This window comes from Stegodyphus dumicola, chromosome 3, assembly GCF_044657685.1.
Source record: "Stegodyphus dumicola isolate Sdum_Otavi_A_Nest chromosome 3, ASM4465768v1".
In the NCBI taxonomy this organism is placed as follows: domain Eukaryota; kingdom Metazoa; phylum Arthropoda; class Arachnida; order Araneae; family Eresidae; genus Stegodyphus; species Stegodyphus dumicola.
Window position 1 is genome coordinate 45,614,923 of NC_140770.1, and position 27,745 is coordinate 45,642,667.

General features: G+C 33.2%; 1 protein-coding gene across 3 annotated transcripts in view; it reads left to right on the forward strand.

Annotated features, from left to right (window-relative positions):
• Positions 1-26,723, forward strand: part of LOC118190953 (ATP-binding cassette sub-family C member 4-like) — a 123,943-nt gene extending 97,220 nt beyond the window's left edge. For all 3 annotated transcript variants that reach the window (XM_085812827.1, XM_085812826.1, XM_085812828.1), the window contains 9 exons: positions 1,556-1,706; positions 6,238-6,468; positions 7,551-7,654; positions 7,815-8,012; positions 11,652-11,807; positions 13,466-13,555; positions 19,764-19,936; positions 21,789-21,894; positions 26,147-26,723. In XM_085812827.1, the coding sequence (XP_085668953.1) occupies positions 1,556-1,706; positions 6,238-6,468; positions 7,551-7,654; positions 7,815-8,012; positions 11,652-11,807; positions 13,466-13,555; positions 19,764-19,936; positions 21,789-21,894; positions 26,147-26,473 (1,536 nt within the window). In that variant the 3' untranslated portion in view covers positions 26,474-26,723. The remainder of the gene's footprint in view (positions 1-1,555; positions 1,707-6,237; positions 6,469-7,550; positions 7,655-7,814; positions 8,013-11,651; positions 11,808-13,465; positions 13,556-19,763; positions 19,937-21,788; positions 21,895-26,146) is intronic.
• Positions 26,724-27,745: the final 1,022 nt, after the last annotated feature.

A 27,745-nucleotide genomic window follows, 5' to 3' on the forward strand; every position in this document is an offset into this window, starting at 1 on the left:
AGTAATTTTTGTCGTCTATTATTTGAAATTCTGCATAGGCTTCATAAGACATACGCAAAACTGTTTCCATTAGGAGCTGTCGTATATTCAAAGTTTGAACCGCTGGACCTCTCCTTCTGTAGTATCATGAATTTTTGGAGCAGATTTCTGTATGTCACTTCAGATCTATATTGTAAAGCTATTTTATTTTTACTCCGACTGCCTAATGGTATCTTCGATCCTAGGCGTACGTAATTTTGCTACCTGTAATCAGTGCATGTAAGAAACCATTATTTATATGGATAAGAGAGTCAACTGACGGCTAAAATTTGGAAGGCCATATTGCCATTTTCGCTTACTTCGTTGTAGAAGTTGATATCCTGTTGTTTAGTAAGGAAAACGTTTTGAAGGATGTAACCAGAGGGTGCGATCCCGAGTTCAAACTTTCTTTATAAATTCTTCTGTCTAAAGTTCATCAGCTTCTTACCCATTCCTGTTTTTCTATCTAGAATTTAAATCTCTGAATGGATTTCGAGATCCGTTGAAACCAATTTTCTGGCCGTGCTATTAGCATGAAATAATACATGAAGAATTACTCTCTTAGCTTTAAAACACTTAGTATACCACTTACCCTGGTAATTTTGAAGATTACTGTCTTTTTGGCACTAATATTGCAACTAGGGACATTCTTATCTAGTGTTTGACTCTCTAGCATTGCATCTGTTTCTTTAAAACCTCCGTTTACAGCAAGAAAATCCGTAAGGCTGATTCTAAAATGGCTGTATTGTTGCTGTACATTTAACAATTAAGGAATCATAGTCCAAATATTATCCGAAAAATAATATATTGCAGGGTTTGAAAAGTCACTGTCACTAATGCATTGAACTCACACTAAAAACTCAGGTCGAGTCTGAATTTATTGAGTTTCTTGTGAATCCAAAGCCGCTGCATCTTTTCATGTAGGCTAAAGTTTGTCGACAACTTCATTCTTCATCATTACGTGTTTAATTACCAATTATATCCTCGTGGTTTTAATAACTCAAAGAAAAAAAATCATAATATGCCGAATTTTGCCAACAAATATAATCAAAGTTTAATAACTTTAGTTATTAGTTAAGTTAGATCTCTTTTCACGAAAATGGAAAGGTAATATATATAATTTTAAAACATTATACATTTTACCCTGCATATTCATGTACAGATAGATTATTGCATAAATATTAATGGACTTTCATGTATATTTTATAGCATTCTACAGATTTTGATTTGGGCTAATTTCTTTTAAATATCAAGCAGTATACATTGCAGTTTTAGTGAAAGTGAGTGGTTTCAGAAAAAGAAATCAAATTTGATGTAAACGGAGAATAAATAAATATAAATATGAATAAATGACATTATGACTTAAGAAATGCATTTAAATTTTGAAAAATATGTTTCATCTTTAAAAAAATCAGAATTATTTGTCTAACGATTTTTTCAAATATCTCAAGTATTTAAATATTATTTTTTTAAAAATTTGTTGTAACTGCCAAGTAATACAGTGCATAAAATATTTTACCTTTTCCTTTTTAATCAGATTTTCTGCAATTTATTTGGCATCATCTGTGTCGTCGCCATCGTGGAGCCCTGGCTTCTTCTACCAACTTTTATCATTAGCACTATGTTTGTCTTTTTACGGAGGTTTTATTTGCCCACAGCTAGAGATGTCAAACGATATGAAGGGATTAGTAAGTATAATATATTTAGTTATGCAAAACATTTGCAAAATACTGGGGGAATTTGATGTAAATATTTGTGCTAGTAAATGTTCTATATGTTTTCAAATAGTTTTGACAGTTAATAGCTACATGTATTGCTAAAAACATTCGTTTCTATACGTACGACATTCACATCATGACGCTACACTGAAAAGATGAGTATGCAATATTGTAATTGAGTTATTTCTTCTTTCTGAACTGAAGCAGAACAAGAAATAATTTTCATTATAAGAGTATTAGATTTAGCAAAAGTGAAAAAAATAATCTCATAATTAACTTCGCAATTTTTTAATAGATAAGATTTAATAGATAAGATCATGCAATTACTTATCTTCCTTTTTCTAATATGTTTTAGATTATACTTTTAATGAAAAATTACCAGTAAAAACTTTATCAAAAATGATTTGTTAATGACCTTTGTTAGTTAACTATGTCAGTTTAAAATTCTAATTAGGTGCTATAAGTTGCCTTAATTTTCTATGCTTAAATTTCCTTCTTACTTTTTCAGCAAAATATCATTAGTTAATAAAAAATATAAAAGTAAAAATTATCCTTCTTTCCATCTTGCGCTCATAAATCATTATGAAAATATCCATTTACAGTTACTAAAGCCTGAAAAAAGCATGTTTGCGATGTTATCGTCCTGCGATGATTTGTCGATACTTCATTTTTTACCGCGATATTTTCGACAACGATGTTTTTAAACTGCGAAGTTTTTGAACCGCTTTATTTTCGACGACGGTATTTTGTACCACGATGTTTTAGAACTGCGATGTTTTCTCTTTGCGATGTTTTCTCCCACGATGTTTTGTAGCATGACGTTTTCGCCTTGCGTTGTTTTCTCCACGACGTTTTAGTTCGCGATGTTTTTGCCGCGATGTTTTCGGCTGTAACCATTAAAATGATATGTTTAATTAGAAATATTCAATATTTTTATGAAATAACATTAGTTGGAATCGTTATTGATTATGTACGTTATCTTTCTTTATTATCACTATTTTAAAGAAATAATATAGCAGATATAAAACTTTGCATGGCAATCTATAACACTATATCGGGAATTCGAAAGATATGCTGTTTTTAATTGTTTTGTTATTTTACTGTTGAATTGAATTTTATGTAGCCTAACTGCGAAGAACCTGACATTTAATAAATAAAGTTAACACTTTAAAAGTTAATAATCAAAAGACAACAGTTTTTGTTAACCATATTACTAAAAAAACTGAATATTGATATGATGAACTCAGAAAAGACTGAAAATATGTAAAAAGATTATGCCAATGCTTAACACTGCATCGAGAATTTTAAACATATGCTGCAATTCAGCTTTTAAAAATTTTGGGTTTTATTATTGAATTGTAAAACAAACCATAATCGTAAAGTTAAAAAGACAATAAAAAAGGATAGTACCCCCCCCCCTTTTAATGCAGACCTGAATGCAAGAACAGGCTGGAAAACTTCGAGCTCAGCGGAAGCAAACAAATCCTTTTGGGACGATCTTAACAAATTTTTAAAAAATCCTTTTGGTCCTATAACAGATTGTTTTGGACGATCTTTATAATCTGAAACCTTTCAAATGTATTATTTTTTTCTTACTTATAGAATTATTTTTATTTGGTCATGTGTCATGAATACCTTTGGGTCTTTTTAGACGCGGATATATTAAAAACTTTCTTATTCAGTTATACAAGGAATTTGGCAGTTACAGGCATCAGTACTGCACTGAAGTGCTACTGAATTAGGGATAGACATGGCTATGGAAATTTTATCGCGCTGCTCGGCAGCTGTGCGTGAGCAGTGCTGAGCTGTACGTGGCAGCTGTGCGTGCTCGCGTGAGGAGTTGTGGTAAATGCACATACAGCTAATCAAGGCGACAGTCGTACAGTCAGTAAAAGGATCGTGCAACGCTCGCTTCACCATATAAGCTTCGGAAGCCGTAGACCCATGAAAGCCATGAGTATCTTTGCTGAATTCGGAAGCCATGAGTATCTTTGCTGAATGCATGCCATCGAGCTGCACTTCTTGCCTGGACAAGAGAATACAGAGCATAGACTCTTGTGGACTTGAAATGAATAGCAAGGAGTAATGAGTCTCGATTCCGACTAATTAATACCGATGGGAGGTTGACTGATGAAGCCATGAACTCGGTATGGCAGGTTAGAACTATACAAGGCCATGGTGGCTTAATCATGGTCTGGGATGTTTCCTCTTGGCAATGTTTGGAATCTTTGGTACTTGTACCAACCTCCCTCAATATGATTCGATACGTAGAGTTGTTGGGCGATCATCTTCATCTATTTATGTTGTCCTGTCATTCACACGGAAATGGAGTATCCCAGCAAGATAACTGCACCGCTTAAAGGTCCTGGTTGGCTACTGCCTGGTTGGATGTGCGTTCTTCTAACTTCTGTGTCATAAATTGACTACTTAAAAGCCCTGACTTAAATTCTACTGAGCATCTTTTGGACGTTTTGGAGAAAGGTTTAAAACCTCGTCACACAACACTAGCGACTCTTCCTAAATTATAGACAGCTCTATCCGATGTTTGGAAAGCCATTTGGCAGCCATTATAAAGGCTACAGGAGGTCCAACTCATTATTGACCAGCTATCCCTAATTAAGTGGCACTTTAGTGTATTATAAGGATATCAGACGCGTGAAAATTGATTATTGTAAGGATCCCATGATAATTATTTTTATTTCCTATATTATAAACTATGACAAATATATGTAAGTGTGAATGTACAACAAAATGCCTAAAATATATCCTTTGACAGCGAAGAAGGTAAGATGTTCTTAATGAAGGGATAGCAAACCTTTGCATGATAAAAACCTTATATAAAAATGTTTAACAAATAGTAAGGTGAATAGTATTTAGCAGTTTCGGATAATTTATAGTCGAATTAATTCAATTTGAAAACGTTTTGCTATTAATTTTGAAAACGTTTTGCTATTAATTTTATTTCTGAATGCATTAAGAACAGATTTATATATTAAAAAAAAGTTCAAAATTTTCATTTTAAATGCATTTTTTTTTTGCTTAAATATCGCATGAAAATTAATATGCATCCGTAATAATAAATAAATAAATAAGTTAAGTTAAGCACTGCGCAATAGATGAAATTGGAGGCAATAAACTGAATTTACTTTTGTCACCGAAGCGTATTCTACACCAAGTATTCCAGAACTTAAAAAAAAAAAATTCACTGATCTTCTTGTTATTCTTTTTTCATCTTGCCAAACCCCTATTTGGTCCCTTTTCATACCTGTTTTTAAATAAATATAGTAATTACTTGTATTTATATAGACAAAATATGTTGACTTTATGTAAACCGAGACGTTAAATCAGTGTAAAAGAGGGGCAATCTTTTACCTAGATAAACAATTAACAGTGTTTTTAACATGCTTGTTTTTAATTTATTTTAAGAATTACATTACTTCATTATGTTCATAACCTGTATTAATAGAAATTGTAGAGTCTCTCTGTTTCTGTTAACATACGCTAAGTCAAGGCTCTAAATAGAACTAAGCGACTTACCGCTATGTCTAATTAAGCAAACAGAAAGCAAGAAAGATGTAAAAGACCCTTTTATTAAGAACTCAAATAAGTTAAAGAGAAGGTACTCTTGGTGCTTACAAAAACAGCCAGCAGTTATGGTGTAAACTCAAAAGTAAGGGATGCAATTTAAATCAAATCTAAGTTAATCAAAGGCTACGCAGAAATATTGAACGCACAAGTTGGCTGAAACCCACACCAGCGTGACATCATTATTTGCAAGATTAAAGCAACGTCGTAGATAGGAATGCTATCGTAGAATGTCAACTATTACCGTGGCCTTCAGCAGGCGGAACATGCTCTGACTAAAGAAATCTCAAACCGCACCTTAAATACACGCGAGCTTAAAATTTGCATTCTTGTAGGAAAACTAAAAAGCAAAAGGGACAGCAAAGTTTCTAAACATAAAATAACTCATTAATTTAAATAAATACCTTACAAAATTATGCTACCTAACTTCAGAAAATTTACAACAATTTTTCAATTTGTATTTACTTCAGTTAAAAAAAAAAAAAGACGAACCTAGTCAGAATTTTTGCAACGTCGGAGGTCATCGATGAAATCAAATTAGGACTAAATATTTATGTAAAGTTAAACTTTAAAATATTGACAATTTTAAAATTAATCCATAAGTATTGGTATATTCATCCACCACAAAGCAAAAATTAAAAAAGGCAATATAAGTTATTGGCATATCCTATTTTGCAATATAAGTTTATTAATTACATATATTAACTGACGTATTATACGTAATGTAATAGACTGCATACAGAAACATTAAGTACTTAGCCTATCATCCAAAATATTCCCATTACTCGAAAATATAAATACTCCGAGATTAACAAAAGAAAAATAGTCGCGCAAATGAAGTAATTATTAATGCCATTTGTAATGACAGTACTTTTTAATTTAACTTCACTATAGTTACAGATGATTTGCATTTCAGCTAGAAGTCCTGTATTTTCTCATTTGAGCACTTCTTTGTATGGCTTGACCACAATCCGAGCGTTCAAAGTGCAGCAGTCGTTCGAGGTGAGTTTCGACCATTACCAAGATCGACATACCGCCACCTGGTTCATGTTCATCTCTGTGACCCGTTGGTTTGGTATCGTCCTGGACTGGTTATGTGTGCTGTACATAACTTCTGTCACAGTTTCTATGGTGCTACTTTCGGAAGGTAATTTCACAAACATGTTTATTCCTTTTTTTGCGGCAACATTTTATCTTGAAGACGCTATAAATGAGATTTTTTATAATATTATACTTTTCTTGTGAAAATTGATTCGGATACTTTCGTAAATAATTACTTTGTTGTACATTTTAAGAGGCATTTTAAGCCAAAACTAGACTTGAATTTATAAAGAATTTTCTTTTTTCCAATTAAAGTAAACGGAAGGTTGTAAATGTGTTAGTGCAATTACTATAGAAAGTGAACAGGGTGGATGAGAAGTAAATAAAGATGTAAAAGAAATAGCTAATTCGAAAATAATTATATAGGCATGGAAAGGAAATAACTAATTCTTTCGGGTAAAATTTCATTCCCAAAAGCATGATTATTCATTGTTATGATGTTTCGACGGGAAAAAATGTAAAAGGACTGCTAATATCAGATTATAGACGATGAATATTTGTGCGCGTTTTGCTTTCATTTTTATGTTTACAGCTTTGAATTGCGTTAAGTAATTACTGTAGTGGAATTGGCATTTTCGTGAAACTTTCATCGTGTATTTCATAAGATTAGCATGTTTTCTCAGTACTTTGTTTAATTCTTTAGAGAGATTTATAAATAATATATGGTTCTCATTTGAAATGCGATTTTACGTCAGCGAATAAAGAATTCAGTTCGAATAAACCATATGTGACTTTAAAAAGAAGCAGGCTAGGAAAATTTACATTTTTCTTTGCTATAAGCTGCTTGATGATAGCTGCCTGTCTGAAGAAAACTATATACTTTTCATTGTTCAGTCTTGGAATCCTCAACAGCACATATCGGATGCATAAACATCACAAAAGATGTCCAATTCAAACTGATTTATTTATGTAGATATTTTTAAAAAGCAAGTAGAAATGTAGCAGTATCTCTTGACTCGAATTGTTGTTTGGCAACTACGTTAAGATTGGATTTAAAAATTTAGACCTAAGAATTTGTACATGCGTTCTGTATTTTTCATTTTAAAAGTAAAATTTATAACAATTATGAGTCTTCAAATACAGCTTTCAGCAGAAATATGTAACGCGATATTCTTTTTTCCTTTGTAGATCCTTCTTATGCAAGTAAAGCTGGTCTAGCTATTGCTTCGGCTCTGCAGTTGAGTGGCAGTTTCCAGTGGGGAGTTAGACAGTCTGCGGAAGTTGAAAGTCAAGTATGTAAAAATCGAATGCAATTTTTTTTCACTCCCGAGTATAGAATGTCGATTTTAAACAATTAACTGGACTGAAATTTGCTGCCCTCAAATGAAAAAAAAAGTTATCTTACTGTTAATTCATCCAGTTATTTTACAGATTGATTTTTGACTTTTCTAGATGACTTCTGTTGAGAGAGTGATCGAATACAGTAATCTGGACTCAGAAGCTGCTCTAGAGAGCGAGAAAGACAAGAAGCCTCCAAAAGACTGGCCTGGCAAGGGTTACATTGTTTATCACAACGTTAATCTCAGGTATTCCCCTAACGAGCCACCAGTTCTCAAGAACCTCAACTTCGAAATCTATCCGGAAGAAAAGGTAAAGTTACCTTATTACAAAAATAGGATGTACAAGTTTAAAGTAAATCGTATTTCATGTAAAGCTTTTTGTCCTTTTTGCGGCTTTTAAATTTTGATCTCAGTAGCAGATCCAAATATATGAACCGCATACAAAACGTCTAAACTTTGCTGTAGTTTCCTGTTTCTAATAGTTCATTCTTCAATTCTAGCTTCATATCTTCATTATCGACTTTTAAAGCAACATTTTTCATAGTTAAAACACTTTTTTCTTGATTATTTTCTAAAATTTCATTTTGGTTTTCTTCCTATAGAATTATTTTTATGTGCTATTTTTTATTTCTTTTAGTTCATATTTTTTCTTAATGAATATAAATTTTCATCAAGCACAAAATTTCTCCATCACTGGATATATTCTTCGGACGCAGTAATTTCTTCTTCTGTATCACTACAAAAAGTAAATTATATTACTTACAGTGTCGACATTCTAGTTGGATTTCATTTCTTGTTTGCATAAATTAATAAATTCTTTAATATAATTTACGAAAATGGTAGAGCCTTGGTTATCCTAGCTCTTATTAACCGAGGATTCGTATTATCCGAGATAAACATCGTGCGTACTGACTGTAATTGAGAATACTGTCACAGGAAATCTTAAGGTTTAACAGGAAAATCTCAAGTCCCGATTCTCGAAAACTGTTGTTCATTAATCGTAAAAATTTCAGATTCCTGAGAAAAATTCTTGGAAAATTCGGAAACTGACGAAAAAGTATTTCCTTTTATCTGAGAAATTATGCTTTTAAAGTTTTCAGTTCCTTTCCCCCAATTAACTGCGCGAACGAACTATATCATCTTAATGTAGAAATAATACGATTATTTAAGATGACATGGGAAAAAAAGGAAAAAGAAAAGTTGTTAATGATTTGGATGTGAAAAACTCAAATTACGGAATTTCTGCTCATTATTTTTGATACCATGAGTCTTGACTCAGCTTCATGGAATGAGGTAGCATCTGATACGAGCAGTAATTGCTCTGAAAGTAGAAATTTTGTTACAGATTGCAAAATGCATTGTAAGACCGCTACATAGTGCCAATTTAAGTTGGCTTTAACTTCAGGCAAACGGGCTGGTTGCTTGAGTGTTTTTGTGGTTTTGTCGTATGCAGCATGTATACAAGCCAATATCTCTTTGTTTCAGAACATGGATGGGCAAAATCCGGCCTGCGGGCGGTATATGGACCTTTTGATTGCTTAATGCTGCGCATTACGAAATCTCGAGTAATGACATTTTTATCTTATTTCTAGCCGATTTCATATGCAAACAAACTACCGAAATCAGCACCATGAGCGCGCATCTATTGTTACAGAATATATGCGCGTACGTTTGACTATACTGTCGATCAACCTGAGATCAATCGATGTGCTAGAAAGCATGTGCGTCTGCCGAAGATTACAGTTCTATTATTTTTCGCATAAAAATGTTTGTTAAATCATTGACTTCCTTTTTGCATCATATTCCTTGAAATTTATGAGTATATTTTATATTTCATTGGTTGACCCGCATGCAGGTCCCTTGTGATTCCATGCTCACCATTTGGGAATTATTAAAAGCAAAATATGTAAAATTAAATGCATAAAATGCTATTTTAAAAATTTCTACCGAGAAGAGGTTCTTTGTCTCCCTTCTCCATTGTCCCCTGGTTAAGGCAAAAGATCGTCGCACAAGCACCATTGCAGCTTCCATCGGCCTTGCTCTCATGATGCGCTAAAAAAGACATTTTTGGCCTTTGGTTAAAAGTATTTGCTCACTTCTGTCATAGAGAATAGTAGTATAGATATTGCGCGCTTTGCCATAATTATTTAAACAAAGAAACACATTTATAGAATTTACGGAAACAGCGGTTTACTAGTATGACGTTTACTAATGTATGCGCCGACATTTGTACGAAAAAGCGAAACTGACGTTATTGACAAACTGCGTTCACGAATAGCGAAAGAATTTGAGAATACTTAATTGCAGAATACTTCTTGATGCGGACGCCGCACAAACGTTGAAGATTTCGAAAATTAATACCTATAAATTTTTTATCGTTCCTTTATCAGGTTCAATGTTTCTTCTAACCTTCTTCGGAAACATACAATGACCTGACTAGAACAGAGAGCTTACTAAAGCTATGTTCACTAATTGTAGTAAGTAGACAGGATACAGACGAAGGGTATACAAAACCCTTTATTTTTCTTTATATACAATGACTTCCGTACTTCGGAATACAATGACCCTCCACTCGGGGTCTAACGTAAAAGATATCAAAATAAAACTAAACTCTAATTTAACTTTAGAATAATACACGTGTAAGATTGGCCTTATAGTAACAGGAAGCGTATGTAGCACAGAGACTGTGAACACTACAATACGTTTAATTTATCAAGAGGATTAAAACCTCTGGCCTGGAAGGCAAATAGCAACTGCGTAACTTCTACGGTAAGCGGCCTGCTTCGAACTCACTGCTTCCTCTCTCTTTCGCTTGGCAAAAAGGCCACACTTAAATACTTGGCGTTCGCCAGACAAACTTTGCATAAAATCCTTCACGCTTATAATTCTGGCCGGAAGTAGAAAATAAGAAGTGATAGTAAAGATTTAAAATAAAATAAACGTTAGTAAAACTTAAGATCCTTACACCTTAAATAAATATATTTAGAAGTTCGATGAATTTTTTAAAGTAGTAATATAACGAAAACAATTTATGTTTTTATTCCTAGTCCTAATATAATCTATTTCACCTATTTATTAAATGATCTATATCGAACGTAATATGAAACTTCACCTTTTTGTTTGAATTTAATTAATTTTTGAACCTTCTAAGTTGGAAAAAGATAATTAAACGTGATACTATATTGTATAAGTAAGTGAATTCTTTTTTTATCCATAAGTTTTCATTTCCAGTCGTCTATTTCATCCGAGTTTTCAGTTACTCGAAATATAATCAGACCTTATTCTTTTGAATAATCGAGAAGCCATTATACATACAAAATTATCATCGTTGAAAGCCTACGTAATATTGACTTCAGTCACTATCTCTACTAGTATTGTATGACTCCAGTGGCTATCTGTGCTTACATTTTGTCAATCGTCGGGATCTTACCGAGTGCCTGATAGAAAGCAGCCCACGTATTTTCTGTCTGATACGAGAGAATCCATAAAATTTCCAAATTATCTCTTAAAATGCCCAGTTTGTATTTACACGAGTGTTCACTAATATCTTAAACTTTTCGAATTTTTCATGCGTTAAACCGCTGAACATTCCTGCTAAAAAAGCTGCTATGAACCCTGAAAGATTCCTGCTAAAGAACTTATAATTTTCTTCTGAAGCGGTAAGAGAACGGTTTCTGAAATTGGAGAAAAGTGAAAAGGTTCCACGTAAGACGGACACAAAAGACTTTGGTCCAAGGAAGAACTTCTCTCGGCTGTTACCAACAATACTATGCTCCGCAAAAAACAGAGTCGTTTAATTCCTTAAATATACGCGTATCCATGGGAAAATGTTTGAGATAAAAACGTCTTATGCGTTTATTCAAATGTACTTTGTCTCACTAAATATAAAAATTCCTCTAATCAATGAAATGTTCTTCAGTATCGCAATTTAAAAGCATCGAAATTTCAGATTGGTATCGTCGGCAGGACAGGAGCAGGGAAAAGTTCGATGATCGCCACATTGTTTAGGATGACGGAACCAGAAGGAGAGGTGAAAATCGATGGCATTTGTACCAAAGATATTGGTCTGCACGATCTACGAAAGAAGATCTCAATTATTCCACAGGTAAGCCATTTCCTTAAGGTTAATTTTTTGTGTACGCATTTTCTAATGTGTGTTCATATGCTAGTGCAGTTTCCGATATTGCAATAGACGTTTTATGCATTTACGTTTTGAAGTGTTTGTAATCCCACGTTTTGTTGTCATCTGCTTCTAACTCAAGAACTCAGAATTTTAAAGGGCATTTATTCCGTATCCCGTATCCCGTATCCGTATTGCGCGTGGACATATATGTTTAAATATTTTTTAAATAATTATCTAAAGCTTAGTTCGGTCATAGGATAACACGCTACATATTAATAAAATTCGGCCTATAATGAAACTGATGCAATAATTCTAATTAAAACCCCTGGAAAGTATGATGGTGATTTTCACTTTTAGTCATTTTAAATAATTAATTAATTGAGGGTTTTTTTTTTTTTTTTCAGACTGAAGGGTTATAAAGTAACCAGAACTGCTTTATACTGTGACTCAGTAAATCACTATAGTTTTGGTTGCAGGTCTTAATAATACTTCGGACTTGCAGTTGGTGGCAAGTTTTATATTTTATTATGGTTAAAAATAAAGAATTATGATTTAAAAACTACTGGGCTAGCTTTAAAAAAAAACTGAAATTGAGCAATATTTTAGATGTTTTGTATCGTCAAACCGAAGAAAGCGGCAGAAAACCAATTTGAAAAATTATTGGATAAATGGAATTTTAAAATTAATTCGATCATTGTCAATCAGGACTGGAGCTAAGTTTTTGTCGCCCGGTGCCCAACTTTGTGGATCCCAGGTGCTGCTCAGTACCTGAGTAAGCTCTCAAAATTTTGACTCTGTTTAATTCTGCTTCCAGTGCCATTTAATTCTCCTTAATTATAAAAATTTTGTCTATATCCTAAATTTTGCTGCTAAATGCTTCCCTAAATTATTAAAAATTTTCCGTCCGTTGTGGCTTTACCGGTTGCTGTTACTCTGTCGCCTACCCAGCTACCATTCATACTGAAATCCCAATTAATTAAAGGATTTTAATTTGAATTACAAATCTACATTTTATACACCAAAATTCTCGTCTTAATGAATTGGTATAGCAGAATCCGTAGAGACATAAGATTGCTCCTGAACTAGGAGAGATGAAAAATAAGCAATGCCCTCGCCATGACTCGAACCACGGACCTATCGAATGCGCGTAGAGTATGCTGACAAGTACACCACGAAGGCATGCTAAGAAGGCCGGGAGAAATATCTTATAAATCATTCTAAAGCATTTTTGTGTTCATTATTATAATATGAAATATTCTGATAATCATCATCCTCATAATAAATATTGAACTAATATAATAAAAAATTAAATATTAGAATGAAATTGAAAATCATACTAATTTTTAATTAAGGATTCTCGATATTTGATTTTGATTGCACTAGATAAGCTTAGACTACTTTAGCTTCAATAATTACCTTTATTAGAACGTTTTAGGAATTTAAAATAGTCCAAAATAAATTCGTCAGTTTTCTTTGTTTACCAGGTTTGCTTCAAATAACTGCTAATACTAAACAGAAATGATAGCCATTTGAACATAATTTCTTTGTCTTCGATAATTTTTTAAAACCAGTTATTTTTGCATAATACGAATAAAATTATTTGATTGATTTAATTGAAAAACAAATGATTTTTTAATTAGGATCCTGTTCTGTTTACTGGTCCTGTGCGGAGAAACCTAGATCCCTTTGGCGAACACACGGATGATGAATTATGGCAAGCTTTGGAGGAGGTAAGCTTTAAATATTCGATCCTAAAAGCTGAACTCTCTTATATGAATGCGGTGCTGCTTTCTTTAGAAAATTTTCCACGAAGGCATCCCTTCTGTTAGGCGAATAGATTTTATGTACTTTACCCTAATTGATTAAACAAATAAAGTGAAAGCTGAATGTTTTTGATAACATGTTGAAGACGGAACACTTGTTTCAAAATTCATGAAGTAGGTTAATTATTTTATTTGATTTTTCTTAATAAATGCAGTGTGAAACAATCTACTTAAACAAAATAGATATTTACAGGGACTGGAATTTTAAAATAGTTGCAATTATTTATTTATAATTTATACAAAACAGCTACTTCTGTAAACGTTTTACTGTTTGTAAACTTTTTTTAAAACTTTGAAACTTTTTTTTATGTATTTTTTTAACTTAGAAGTAGTAAGCAGTATTGCGTAGAACCCGTTCCTAATAATGTGGAAGTCACAATCTCTGGAATCTGCATCCCCATGAGGACAACAGACCTACTATCATGCTGAAGTTGTTATTGCATGTCCTCTGGGGGAAACTATCTACTTTCTTTATGGGTCTGGGTCATAATCCCGACAGCCGAAATCCCGACAAGCCAGAATCCCTGTCCAAAACCCCGACAGGGCCGAAATCCCGACAACCCAAAGTCCCGACACGGTCGAAATCCCGACAGGGTCAAAATCCCGACAAGCCAGAATCCCTACAGGGTCAGAATCCCGAGTGTCCAAAATCCCGACAGGGTCGAAATCCCGACTGTCCAAAATCCCGACAAGTTAATATCTAAATACAAACACTCAATTTAGCTTAATAAAATACAATTTTTAACTAACTATTACATATTACTAATTAAAAGTTTAAATCAAAAACTCACAAAAATTATGTCATTACTTAAAATAATTTTTAACAAATTGAAATGACCGTTAAAAATTTGAAATGAAGATTTATAAAATTCTTTTTATTAAGAAAAAGAAAACATCACTTACACATGCAAACGACATATTTACAGTGACACATTGCGAGCGATAGCACGAAGATATTCCATCACAGGTCGATTATCACGATCGTCCACAACAGTCATAATTCTCCTTTCTCTGTCATCATCTACCTTCCTACGTTTGGGTTGTTGTTCTCCGCGAAGAATGCATTCAACTTGGTATTCCACATGCTCCTGTTCTTTTTGAAATCCTTCTATGATGTTATAAACGCCAACATGGGCCCGTCCAATTAATCTTCTGTGCCAAGCCTCGACAGCATTTTAAGTGCTCGGAGCATTTATAGCTGCCTTTTCTAGATCACTAATGATTCTAGATGGCCTCAGTTCAATATTATTTTCTTCAGCGAAATCAATTAAATCTTGGAATAATCTTTTGTAATTTTCTTCAGATTTGCTAGTCATTAAAGCATATACTAGTTGCAGCTGTGTAAGTATGTTAAGGTGTCATTAGGCCTTATTGGGATTTCGACCCTGTCGGGATTTTGGCTTGTCGGGATTCCGTCTGTCGGGATTCTGGCTTGTCGGGATTTCGGCTGTCAGGATTATGTCCGGATACCTTTCTTTATTAGCCAAGACCTGAGAAGCTGGACTGTCGCCATAATTTAAACAAATATTGTTGAGTTACATGGGCATACGGTTACAGCCGAAAACATTGCCGCAAAAACATCGCGGGCGAAAACCTCATGGTACAAAACATCGTGGGAGAAAAGAAAGCAAAGAGAAAACATCGCAGTTCTAAAACATCGTGGTACAAAATATAGCGGTCGAAAATAAAGCGCTTCAAAATCTTCGCAATTTAAAAACATCGTCGTCGAAAATATTGTGGTAAAAAATAAAGTACCTGCAAATAATCATGACATGACGATAACATCGCAGCGCACATGCGTTTTTCAGATTTTGAAAGTTGTAAATGCATTTTCGCATAATGATTTTAGAGCGTAAGAAGTAAAGAGGGTGAAAATGTTAACGACATTTTAAGAATAAACGGAAACAAAACAAGATATAATTTTCACTAAAACAATAACAGATTAACATGCGTGAAAAAAAATAATTTGATAATTAAGTAAGCAATTTTTGTAGAGGTAACTTCATGCAGTTATTTATCTTCCTTTTTCTAAACATTTTTAGATTCTTTTTTTCATGAAAAATTATCAGTAAAACTTTATAAAAAGATTAATGTATTAATAACATTTGTTAATTAACTATGTAAATTTAAAATTCTGTTAAGGGCTATAGATTTGCATTAATTTTCTACTCATTTTCAATTTCTAAGTGCTTAAGTTTCCTTCTAAGTTTTTCAGCACAAATTTATTAGTTCATTCAAAAGTATGAAATATAGAAATACAAATATTCTTCTCCCCAGATAATTTTTGAAAATGCACTTAACACTTGAAATCCACTAAAACCTGAAAAACGCATATCTGCGATGTTATCGTCATGGCATGATTTATATTTTCGACGACGATGTTTTTAAACTGCGAAGTTTTTGAACATGCTTTATTTTCAATGAATCGTACCACGAATCGTTTTATCGTACCACGATGTTTTAGAATTGCGATGCTTTCGATGCTCTTTGCTTTCTTTTCTCCCACGATATTTTGTACCTCGACATTTTCGCCTTGCGTTGTTTTTTCCACGACGTTTTCATCCCCAATCAATCCAATTTCATCCCGACGTTTTTGCCGTGATGTTTTCGGCGGACACCGGGCATACAAGGCCCTTGAAGGAAATAATTAGAATCCTGTGTTGCGATTTCATTTTTTATCAATTTTATTAAAATTATTAATTTTAAATAAATTTATCCATTTTTATATAATATATTAATAAGTGCTATTAATATTTAATAAAGTTACCAATTTTATTCATCCATGGCTCATGTAAATTCTGATCACCTATTTCAGCAGCAATAAATCATATTTTATTTGCTTAGTGTTTAAATCCTTTGCCCGGTGAATTTTTAACTTGCAGCACGGTGTGCCCACTGCAAAGGTAAAAATTCCTTTCTGTACGCACAGAAAAATTTAATGAAAACGGATTTGAAGGTTACTATAGGTTACTCTGAACCTTCTTTATTTATAGCAGATGGCAGCTCAACACAAACGAGTCCATATATTTTAGCAATGTTGAGTTTTTTAAGATCCTTATTTTTGAAAGAAATCTTCCAGATTTTTTTAGGGTATAAAAGGAATTGTTTAAAAAGAAATTTCTATGTTATTTTTTGGCTGTATGCTAATCTCCTTATTCTATATCAGTTTTAAATTTTTACCTTGAAATCTTGCCTAAAATCGAACGGCGAACCGAGGTGTTCCCAGATTGGGCTCACTGCGAGTCTAGGTCACTGAGAGGCAGCTGTATCTTTGTTTCTCTGCAGCTCAATAACATAGAAAGGTGGGTCAATCTGCGTTTCATTTCCTGTTTTTTCCTTTCTTTTTGGGGGGGGAGAGAGGGGAGGTTTGGTTATCAACTAAGAAATGGTTGGAGTGATTTTATGAAGGTCAGGAATAATTTTATCAGTTAGCTGTTTGGTTTTTCACTAGAGCAGTTCTCTTTTTCTCTTTCGCTTTGGTTCAAAGAAGTTTTCTTAGCGCTACGTTTAATAGTTTTGAGTTGTAGACATTTATATTTTTATTTTATAGTTTATAATTTCCAATTGTAGATATAATATTAGTTTTTTTTTTTTTTTTTTCGGATTTTTAATTATTTTCCAAACGGATCGGAGAGGGCTGACGATTTCTAATGCACTGAAAGTGCTACACGAATTGCTTTCAGATAGTGAATCTGATACGGATCCGAACACATGTGCAAAACATGCAATATTGAGTTGTGCTTTTTCAAAGGTGGTGCCACATTCTTCGAAAAGTAGCACGATGAAAAAAATAGACTAAAGTGTAAATATGAAATATAAATAATGTAAATATCATATACCCAAGTTACTTTTTTTTCCATTCATATGCATGTAATCATCATATAACCAAAAATGAGTTTTTTGGGGGGTTGTAGAGTAGCAGATCTTCCCGTGACACACCCTGGGTAATGTTAAATCTGCTATGGTATTCAGAATCTAGTGTTTTTTAATCGTAGACAAAATCTCTTACTATTTTACGCGCTTTCCAGCAATGTTCGTTTCAGCACTCTTTTCGAAGCTCTATTCAATCAGTGCCACAGAATTAAAACGATAAGTGCTTTCTTTACAAAATTTTACTTGTGTACTCCTCTAGGCCTAATTAAACTGCCTACCTTTTTTTTTTTATCGAAATTCCAACTTTAAAAAGAAGCATGCCGGAAAGGGTTAAATGCAAGTTGAAGTAAGGAAGATTAAAAGCAGCATTACGAGTGTCCATGCATTCAGTTTTCTTAAAATAACTCTATTTATCAAATGTCAACTTTTTTTCAAATTGGTAGTGCTAAATATTTGGCCCAACACCTTTTTAATATGGCAGTCATATAAATTCGCATTTATACGAAACCATTTAGTCATTTTATTGACGAATAGTCAATAAAGATAACTAGCAAATATAATAGTAAGCTTTCGTATTTGTAGTTATATGAAGATGGTGTAGTTTAAAAAAAAAAGTGATGTAGACACGAGGCTTAAATAAATGCTTACAAGCGGAGAAAATATTATCATTGCGTCGTGCCGAATGTCTGATTCTTGATTTATACTTTCTCGATAGTAATACAATTAAATTTTATATTTACACATAAAGAAAAGTACTTTAGAAATTACTGAGAAATAGCTCGTGTTTTAAAATTTACGATGGACTCATCAATGACTCTGAAAACGTCACTTTAGATTTAGAAAGCCTTCGAAATATGATGTTCGCTTTCTTGCAGCGAAACATTTATTCACCTGCAATTCACTTCCCTCCCCCCTTCTGCTACCTAAATTTATCAATGCAACAGAGGTGCGTGTTGCACAACCATTACATTGCAAATAAAACAATGTAAGCTTTGGCTAATCTTTGGAATATGGTAACAGGTTGTTTGGCGACATTTTTGTAAGGCGATAAAGGTTACTAGCTAGGACTTTAGCAGTGTACATGGATAAAGACAAGAGTGTGCGCAATGCCATTTTTGTGCAATTCTGGGATGTTTTTTTAAGAGAAAATAGGTCGACGTGTACATGGATGATACCGTGTATGCGCAGTTCTTAAAAACGCGGCAAGCAGTTTGGGATTCTGCACTTTCTCCCAATTTCGCACCTAATCTTCGTCATGATTAAGCACTTTTGTTCCATAAAAGTTCTAGCATAAGCGAAATTCGGCTAGCAGATTGTTGGGGAAAAAATGTTGAGGGGGTAAAAAAATGCCTTTACTTCGTGCAAACAAAATGGCGCCCCCCCCCTAAAAAAAGTAGCAGGTTGCTGTAGCAGGGTTGGTCGCCAAAAAATCGCCAAGTTACCATAATCCAAAGATTAACCAAGTTTTATTCTGCCACTTGGTCCAAAATGTTCAAAAAATGAGTGTTATTTTTTAATGTTTCGAAATTTTATCGGTGTTCGTATCAATTCTTTCGAAAAGCTATTTGTTGTATTACTGTCAGCATCAAAGCGTTAGGTAGAAATTGTATTTTTCTAAACTGAGCGTAGGGAAAATACCTATCGTATCCCGTTTCACCGAGGTAAAGCACTCTACATATTGAAATGATTATTTGAGATACATTAAACGGTGTGTTCTTGGATGATGACTTGCTGCAAATAAGGCAAAATGAACCCAATTTTCTAGCTTCCTAGGAAAGCCCAAATTACTGGATTTTCTTTTACGAAAATCATATCAGAATATGCCATACATTACAGAATTACTGTCTTGTCCCTAAAATAATTGAATAAACTAATAAATAAATAAAAATAATGCAGAAATTTCAAGCGTGGTCATTCTTGATTGAGCGTCTACGGAAATTAAATATAATTTCAGTGCGTTTCTGTTGTTGGCCTACTCATAGAAACAATGTAATGTTTTTCATAATCTAAGAAGTGTTATACTTCTCAGTACAAATATTAACTGCAGCAAAAATATTTTAGAACTTTTCTGAGCTTTCATAACTTCATAAATTTAATACCAAAGCCCACTATTATTTTTCTTACATCCTATATTGCACCGTTTTTTGAATACATTGATATTATTCATGATGAATCAGCTAATTAATTATTTCCTGCACATTTCTGGTGTTTATTCCTGTTCACTTACTATTTTTGCTTTCAGGCATATTTGAAAGAAGCAATAGAGGAAATGCCTGGTGGACTAGATACAGAAGTTTCCGAAGGTGGTGGTAATTTTAGCGTTGGACAACGGCAGCTCATTTGCCTTGCTAGGGCAATTCTCAGAAGAAATAGAATTCTAGTCTTAGATGAAGCTACAGCGAATGTAGATCCTAAGTATGTAACACTTTCTCGCATGTTCTTTTTTAACTAGTTGTGGGGACACAGTATTCCCCTTCATAAAATAGCTAAATCGTCGAAATTTGTTCTTGGCTTAAATGTTAGTTGTAACGTTTTTAAATATAGAAGGAAAATCTTAAAGCTGCACCTTTAGTAGGTCAAAAGTTAACAAGACTTTTATGTTCTATGGCAGCCATTAAAAATGTTTTCTCTTTAAATAGCTGCCATGGGGCAGGAAGATCTTAATAGCTGCCATTCGCTAGTGGTATAGCCTAATGGAGAGTCAAATTATTGTATTTCTTTATGCCGAAAAGCGTGATTGAAGTGAAATGATGATTGAAGAGAAATGAAATATAGGCTAATTTGCTGTTAAACTGATCATTTTTACAACTGAAAACTAAGGGGACATGCGACACGTCGACTGGCAAAATGCAACTATTTCGAGACGAAAGTTATTAAGGTATAACTTTTCTCAAAATAAACTTATACACTTGATTCTTTTTTTCATTTAAAATGCATAGATTACAGATTACAGAAAACACATAAAATATATATTAAATGCCTAATATTTTTAAAAACCAGTTGTTTTATTTCACTTACCTTTGACGAATCTCTTCGGACAATGTGCTAGTTCGGTACACTTTTATGATTTTTCTCGGTGTTCATTTTTTGTTAACATTCATGTTTAAAATATTTTAAGGCTTCTATTTTTTTTGGGGGGAAGGGGGTATAGGTTTATTATTATAATTTTGATAAAAAACTGTGCGTGGTATAAACGTTAACATCCGCAATTATTTTTTTAAGAATATTTAACTAAGAACTAGCTAGATTTTTATCTTTTTTACACTGGACTTAACTGCGAAAGCTTTTAATTAAATCTAATAACAATTCATCCAATGTTTCATACTCAGTTTCGTACACTATATCTGAAACAATGTTCCAGAACAATTTACAGGAAAAACATCAACACTGAAAAATATTGTAGGAGATTTTTTAATGTGTTTATAGCAAAGACACATAGATAAATAATACGTTACACAAATGAAAACTGTAATCCAAGTTTTCTTCTTTATTTTCTCCCTCTCTTGCATTTTCTCTTGCATGTTTACCATATTTTAAAACATTATTTTATTTTATTTTATTTATTTATTTTGAAGTTAAATATGCGAGATGCTTACTTTAATTTATTTGTCAGATTAAAAGCATGAAATTGAAATAGATTTGTTGTTAAACTTCCTAATTTTATACTTGAAGAACTTTAAATTAATTTTTCTCCGTATTCATTTTTGTTGAAATGCATGGTTCAAAAGTGCAAACTTTTGTATTTTAAATAGAGATTTTACATTTTTATGCATGTTTGTTATTATAATTTTGGTAAAACTGCGCATGGAATGAACATTAGAATAAATAGTTATTTTCTAAAAAAAATATTTAAACTAGAAATAAGTTAAATTTTCTCGTATTTGCATTAGTTAACTTTTCTCGTTTTTTCTTGGAAATGATAGCAAAAGTTTGTTATTGTATCTAATAACAAAAACGTCTCAAATTCCATGCACAGTTTTACAGTATATCTCAAGAAACGCATCTGAAAAAGTAAGAGGAAAAATATTATATTTCAAAATATAGAAGCAATTTTTTAAAAAATGAAATTTTTAAATAATTTAACTTGTTTTTAAACAAGAAGTGTTTGGTTTGTGATTCCTTTTTGAAATATAAAATAATTCTTTCTATAAATTTTCAAATGGGGAAAAAAAAAAAAAAAAAAAAATTCAAAGGGCATTTTGTGTCCCTTTAAAACTATACTATCAAAAAGGAAATATAAAACTAACATTCTTTTTATATTTTTCAGCACTGATAGTTTGATCCAGGAAACTATTCGAGATCGTTTTGCTCACTGTACTGTCCTGACCATAGCCCACCGACTTCACACTATAATGGACTCAGACAGAGTTTTAGTAAGTAATGCTTTCAAAATGTTTGTCAAATTCTTTGTATTATTAACAGATATAGGAAAGGACGACAGAATTATCGTACAATATTTGAAAACGTATATTTTATTTTCATTCTTAAAAGTTCCAAATTTGTTTTTTACTCTTATCAATTTTTTTTTACTATTTTAATTTCTCTATTAAAATGAATTTCCACCGTCAGAGTTAGACTCTGAAAATTGAAAAACAAATACCTGTTATGAATAGTATTAGAATTTTGACTTAAAGGATTTGAGTATTGGTAGCAATGTTTTTAATGCAGTGTTTTTATTAAATGCGTTATTTTTAGTCCAAAGGGGCAATTTACCCGGAAGGACTGCTAATTTCGTTTTGGCATTTTTCTTTCAAAATTGCTAAACGGCGAATCACTTTTTAAATTGTTGCCACCAAATATTAGAACCCTGTATTATATTTAAAGAAATTAAATAATGAAGAATCTGCATGAATGTATGTATGTTTCTCGCATTGTGATAAACCGATGGCACTTAGAGCCATCAAAATTTGAGTAACGTAATTTTCCATAGAATATGGACATGTGGAAGCCTTAATTTGGAATTTCACAGCTGTTTTATTATCAATTTCATATTTTGTAACACCACAACGAATTTTTGATTAACAAACTAAACGATTTCAAAGCGAGCAATGGCAACACTGTACGGAGGAAAAAAAAACATTTTTGTCTCCAGCGCAGGAGACTCGCTGTATCCGAAATAAGACTGTATTGGAAATTCTAAAGATATGCTCATTTTAAAATTATTTTGCGATTTTGCTGTTGAACTAAATTTTATGGTTTGAGTATGTATTTAGTAAATAACAGTAACACATGAAAACGTTAAAAAAACGCCCCTTTGGACGTAATTTCAAATCTGAAACCTTTCAGATTTTATTGTTTTTGATTTTTATTGTTTTTTTTTTTTGTGATTATTATATTTAATTATAGTTTTCAATACTGCCTGAAGTTGCCTCCTGTAATGTGAGCCGTGGAGAGACATCATTAAGTTTAAGTTACCCAAGCCCTTAATGGTATCTGCAATAGGATAACTGAAAGATGACTAGAAAGAGCTCAGTGTTACTCTGAAGTTAGTTTCCATGAGGATTGTTATATGATCTCAGTCATTGGTGATATTAATGGGAAACCACACTGGGCTGCAGGAAAATATGAAGACACATGAGAAGGTCTTCTCCTTCTCTGCAATACGGTTCTTATACTAGAAAAAAAATCTGCATTCTGTTGAATAGCATGTGCTACTGTTTGTCTCGTCGCTAGCTTCACTCGCTGGAGATTAATTTGAATTCAACGCAGACTAAGACCATCCTGGTGTCTTACATCTGCGCTTACTGAGATGCTGTTGATATCTTGTTGTGAACAGAAAGACAAGGAAGCTGAAGAGTTAGCAATATGATCTATTTCTACGTACTCGTTCGATATGTTTGGCGTATGTTGGGCATGTTGCATGGTATGCTGCGTGGTCGCAGGGTTATTGGCATGTTCGGTGACTTTAGTCTGCGCAGTTGATACATGTGGGGCGTTTTGCATTAAAATCTTTGATATTGCGCTCTCGTAAGAAATAAGTGCAATATGCCTTGTTGTGATATTTTTGCTGGATATGGCCAAATTCCTAGCAGCGGTAACATCTCTTGATGTTGTAATATTCGGTAATTCATTGCATGCAGTTCGAGGCAAAGGTGCGAGTGTGATATTTTTTGGAAGGATTTTCAATCCTTTAATTTTTCGGAAGGAGTCTAGCTGGCATTCTACGATCCATTTGACGTCACTGTTGCGTTCTTTAAGACGAAAACATTTTTTACAGAAGGTTTATCACACTTTACTCTGTTTCTAAGGTTCGTTCAAGGTCCTGCTGTTGAAGAGTGAAGGACACGTTATGACTTGCACTATGTAGAAGCCTAGTTGATGGTGTCTTCATTCTGACCAGACTATTTCCTTTTACTGTGCTGAATGTTGGTCAGCTTTTCGATACCTTCTTTTGTAGCACACTCCATTGCAATGTCTCCTTTTTTGATATGTCGGACTGCTTGCACCTTAACTCCAATACTGGTTAAAAGAAACCCTTCAGCCAATTTCTGTTTTAACTCATATTTTTCTACTGTAGATTTAGATGAGCAACGTGGGGTTCGATTTTAGGGAGGCGGCTGCTGCATGGATGTAGGTCTTGACGCCAAAAAGTGGTAAGAACATAGTGTTTTTAGTGATGAGTTCCGCTGCTAGCGTTTCATTATTTACTGGCACGTCTTTTACTTTTACTAAGCTTTCTGTACGGTGTTTGGCAGTTCTTACTAATGTGTACAGCATTTTCTTTAGATCTTTCAAAACGTCACTTGGGAGAAGATATCCTTCAGAGCTTTTTCTATTTGCGATCTGCAGGCAGGGTTTTTGGAGATTTTCTTTGAATGGGTGGTAATCGTCTTCTGGTCGTTCGTTGGGTTCGCTGGTTGGTTCGTTATGATCACTGGCATTACAGAAATCAAATTTTTGAAGTCAATAATGAATGGTCTCCTTCTAAGTTGTTCTGGTTATATTGCTGATTGCGCTTGCTGTTGATCGCTTTGAGGATTTATCAGATTTATACCCTGATTCTTGTATAGGTTCTATGATTTAGGTATTGTTTAGAAATGGAGTAGGTATTATAGTTTTTATATGGTTGCGTAATATACTTGTGGGTATGTATTTAATTTACTTAACTGTTATTTTATGTTTCAGCAGCTTTCCAGTCGCTCTTACTTGCAACTCACACTTTCTTGCCAGAATGCAAACTGTTTAGCGCGCGTGTATTTAAATGAGGTAGAAAGAAGTTAATATTTAAGGAAAGGTTTTAGAAGATGAAAATAGAGCTTTTTCTGCCTTCCTGAAGGCCATGTCACTAACCTTGATTCTGTAATTATTATAATTTTGGGGCATTCAGCCATTCTTGCCATTACGCTTGTTAACGCCAGCTTTAGAGCGAGATCCAGCTCAACGCGACAATTAACCTGTGAAGCCGTTAGACTTTTTACTTCATTATTTTTAAGTTATTCATTACTTTTGAGCTAACACCCTTCTGCTGACTTTGTAGTGACTTAGTGATTGTTCACTAAACAGCCTTCTAACGTCGAGCTCAGTTTATGATAACCAAGTATACAAGACGTTATAGCAAACATATGATATATGTATATACTTGGAGTATATGAAATTTATTTTTAAACCACTGATGGCATGGATCCGGAATATTTAAGATAACCGCTCAAAAGTGTTTTAGTAATTTCATTCCTTGAAGAAGAGATACTTCTGTAAGTTTTCTTGAAAATGTATACGTTTTTTATAGCTTAATATCCATTTAATGTGAATTTTGCCAAACCGAAAAGTAGGCTTGTTTCTTTTCAACTTTTTACTTCGTTATGTTTATAAATATTTTACTTACTGAGGCCGTTTATTGTACGGGTTGAGATCTGTACAGAAAGCCTCTTCTGTAAAGGAAAAGCTTATACGAACTCGGTTCTTAGTTAAGATCTTACCTGAGCGAGCAGAGTAGCGGAATCATGGTTTGATCATCTTTCCTTTTCCTGTCTTTATGAAAGTAAGATGCACCACTGCCCTGGGCAAAGGGTGAGGACAGTAAGGCTTCAGGCCGCATTGACTTCTTGTTTTTTTTCCAGCAGTCGTCATCGTCCAATCTACAGATTATATATATCTCTTCTGCATTTGATGGTAATATTACTGTATGAAATTACCGTTATGAAGTTATATTTTGTTACTCAGGGATAGGGCACTGCCGTAAAATATTTATCACGTGACCTGTGGCCACCTAAGAAAGTTTTAAGCCACAATATGGAACCTCTAAAATGAGGGTAAAAGAGCACGAACTTTCTCTTCCTGCTTTTTATAAACTTGAGATTTTGATTAATTACCTTCAACCCTCCAATTACCTTCAGCCTTCTTTGGCAAGATGAAATAACTACTTAATTAGTTAGTTATAAATAACTAACTAAGGAACTAACTCTCTTTTAAAAATTTTTTGCAATTAATTAGTGTGCTCCATGATTATGTATTGTTTATTAAAAATTAACGTATCTTCTATTAATTATCCATTGCACAATGTTATAATAAATTGAATGCAATACTTGGAGTCATCTAGAATTACTTTCTTTCGAAGAAATATAATTCTTCATTATTCATGATGTAATTACTGATTCTGTTAAATTAATGATGTATTTACATTTATAGGTTCTGGATGCAGGTGAAGTGAAAGAGTTTGATGAGCCATATACTCTGCTGCAGAACCGCAACAGCTTGTTCTCGCACATGGTCCAAATGACTGGGCCAGGTATGGCGCAACAGCTCAGAGAAGTTGCTCGTGTTGCCCATCTGAAGGGCACTGGGATGAAGAAAGATACTGGAGGTAGCGTATTTGGAGGTCCTGGTGGTGATGATATTGTAGAAATGAATGGTACAGCCCCTGCAATAAGACGAGTTGCCAATGGGGTTGGATTAAATGTGCCCGAAGTGCAAAGTAGTGATGTATATGAAAATACAGAGATGACATACTTATAGCATCACGTTGAGTCATTCCATGTGGAACTTGTAAATAAATACATTTTATCATACCGGTTAATGAATTACGCAGAAGAAACTTTTTATTTTTTTGCATTAGAATAGTGCTTTGTTTTATGGAAAGTGGTTAAATAAAATTATTTTTGTTAAAAGTGGCTTAATCTGTGAAAATAGAAAGATACAGGAGAAAGGTAAATAACAGTCTGTACAGAAAGAGCAATTTATTAAAGAATAAGATTATAATTTTGAACTGGACCAATATTGATTGAATATTATAAGCATGATCTTGGAATTATACACTGTTTGAAATGATGATGCAAATATAAAATGAGTGCGGTAAAATTCAGCTAAATCAAAATTCAGCCCAACTCAACCGAATGCATGATATAGATATTAAAATATATTTCATATACATCTTTTAATAATGTTTTATGTATTCATTTTTACAACTAACAACCGAAAATAATTCATATCGGCTGCTAGGAAGACATTATCATTAGGAAACACAGTGCCATTGAAAATTTTTTACTTACTTTATGGATAATTGTTTATTTCGTTATTTAAGACAAAAGCACTAAGGAAGTAGGAGAAATATTTTATATACTCCCCTTTTTAAAAGGCGACTAGGTCCCCTAAAACCCTAGTCGCCCTTTAAAAAGGGGAGTATATAAGGTATTTCTCCCACTTCCCTAGCGTGCCTTTGTGGTGTAACGGTAGCACGCTGGGCCGGTATTCCAGAGGTTCGTGGTTCGATTCTCGGCGAAGGCGGTTGCATATTTTTCATCTTTTCTGCTTACCTACCTAATGACTCTACAAGATAACACCATTCAGTATATCTCTTCTCTTAAATAAGCATAATATTTATTCCAGCCTACTCATGGAACTAAATATTTACTGTTGAATTTAAAATAATAATAATAGTAATTGTTGAAAACTAATAGCAATTTTAAAAGATTTGCATATTTTATCACAATCAATTATTTGCCTTACTGAGCCACATTTTGCTTAATGCTATTATCTGATAAATACATATTAAACTATACACCATAAATAGCAAATGTGCTTATTGCCTGGTCTATGAGATATTAATTAATATCAAATAATGAAAGATACATTGGAGGAATATCAGAAAAGAATGAAAAGTAAAAAAATTACAAACAAAGCTCTGTTTCCGCTTTGAAATAGATAGTTAAGTGTCAGTTACGATAAATAGTTGCCAAAAAGCATAAGTTATAAAGAAAAAGAGAGTATAATAAAATACTTAGAGAAGGC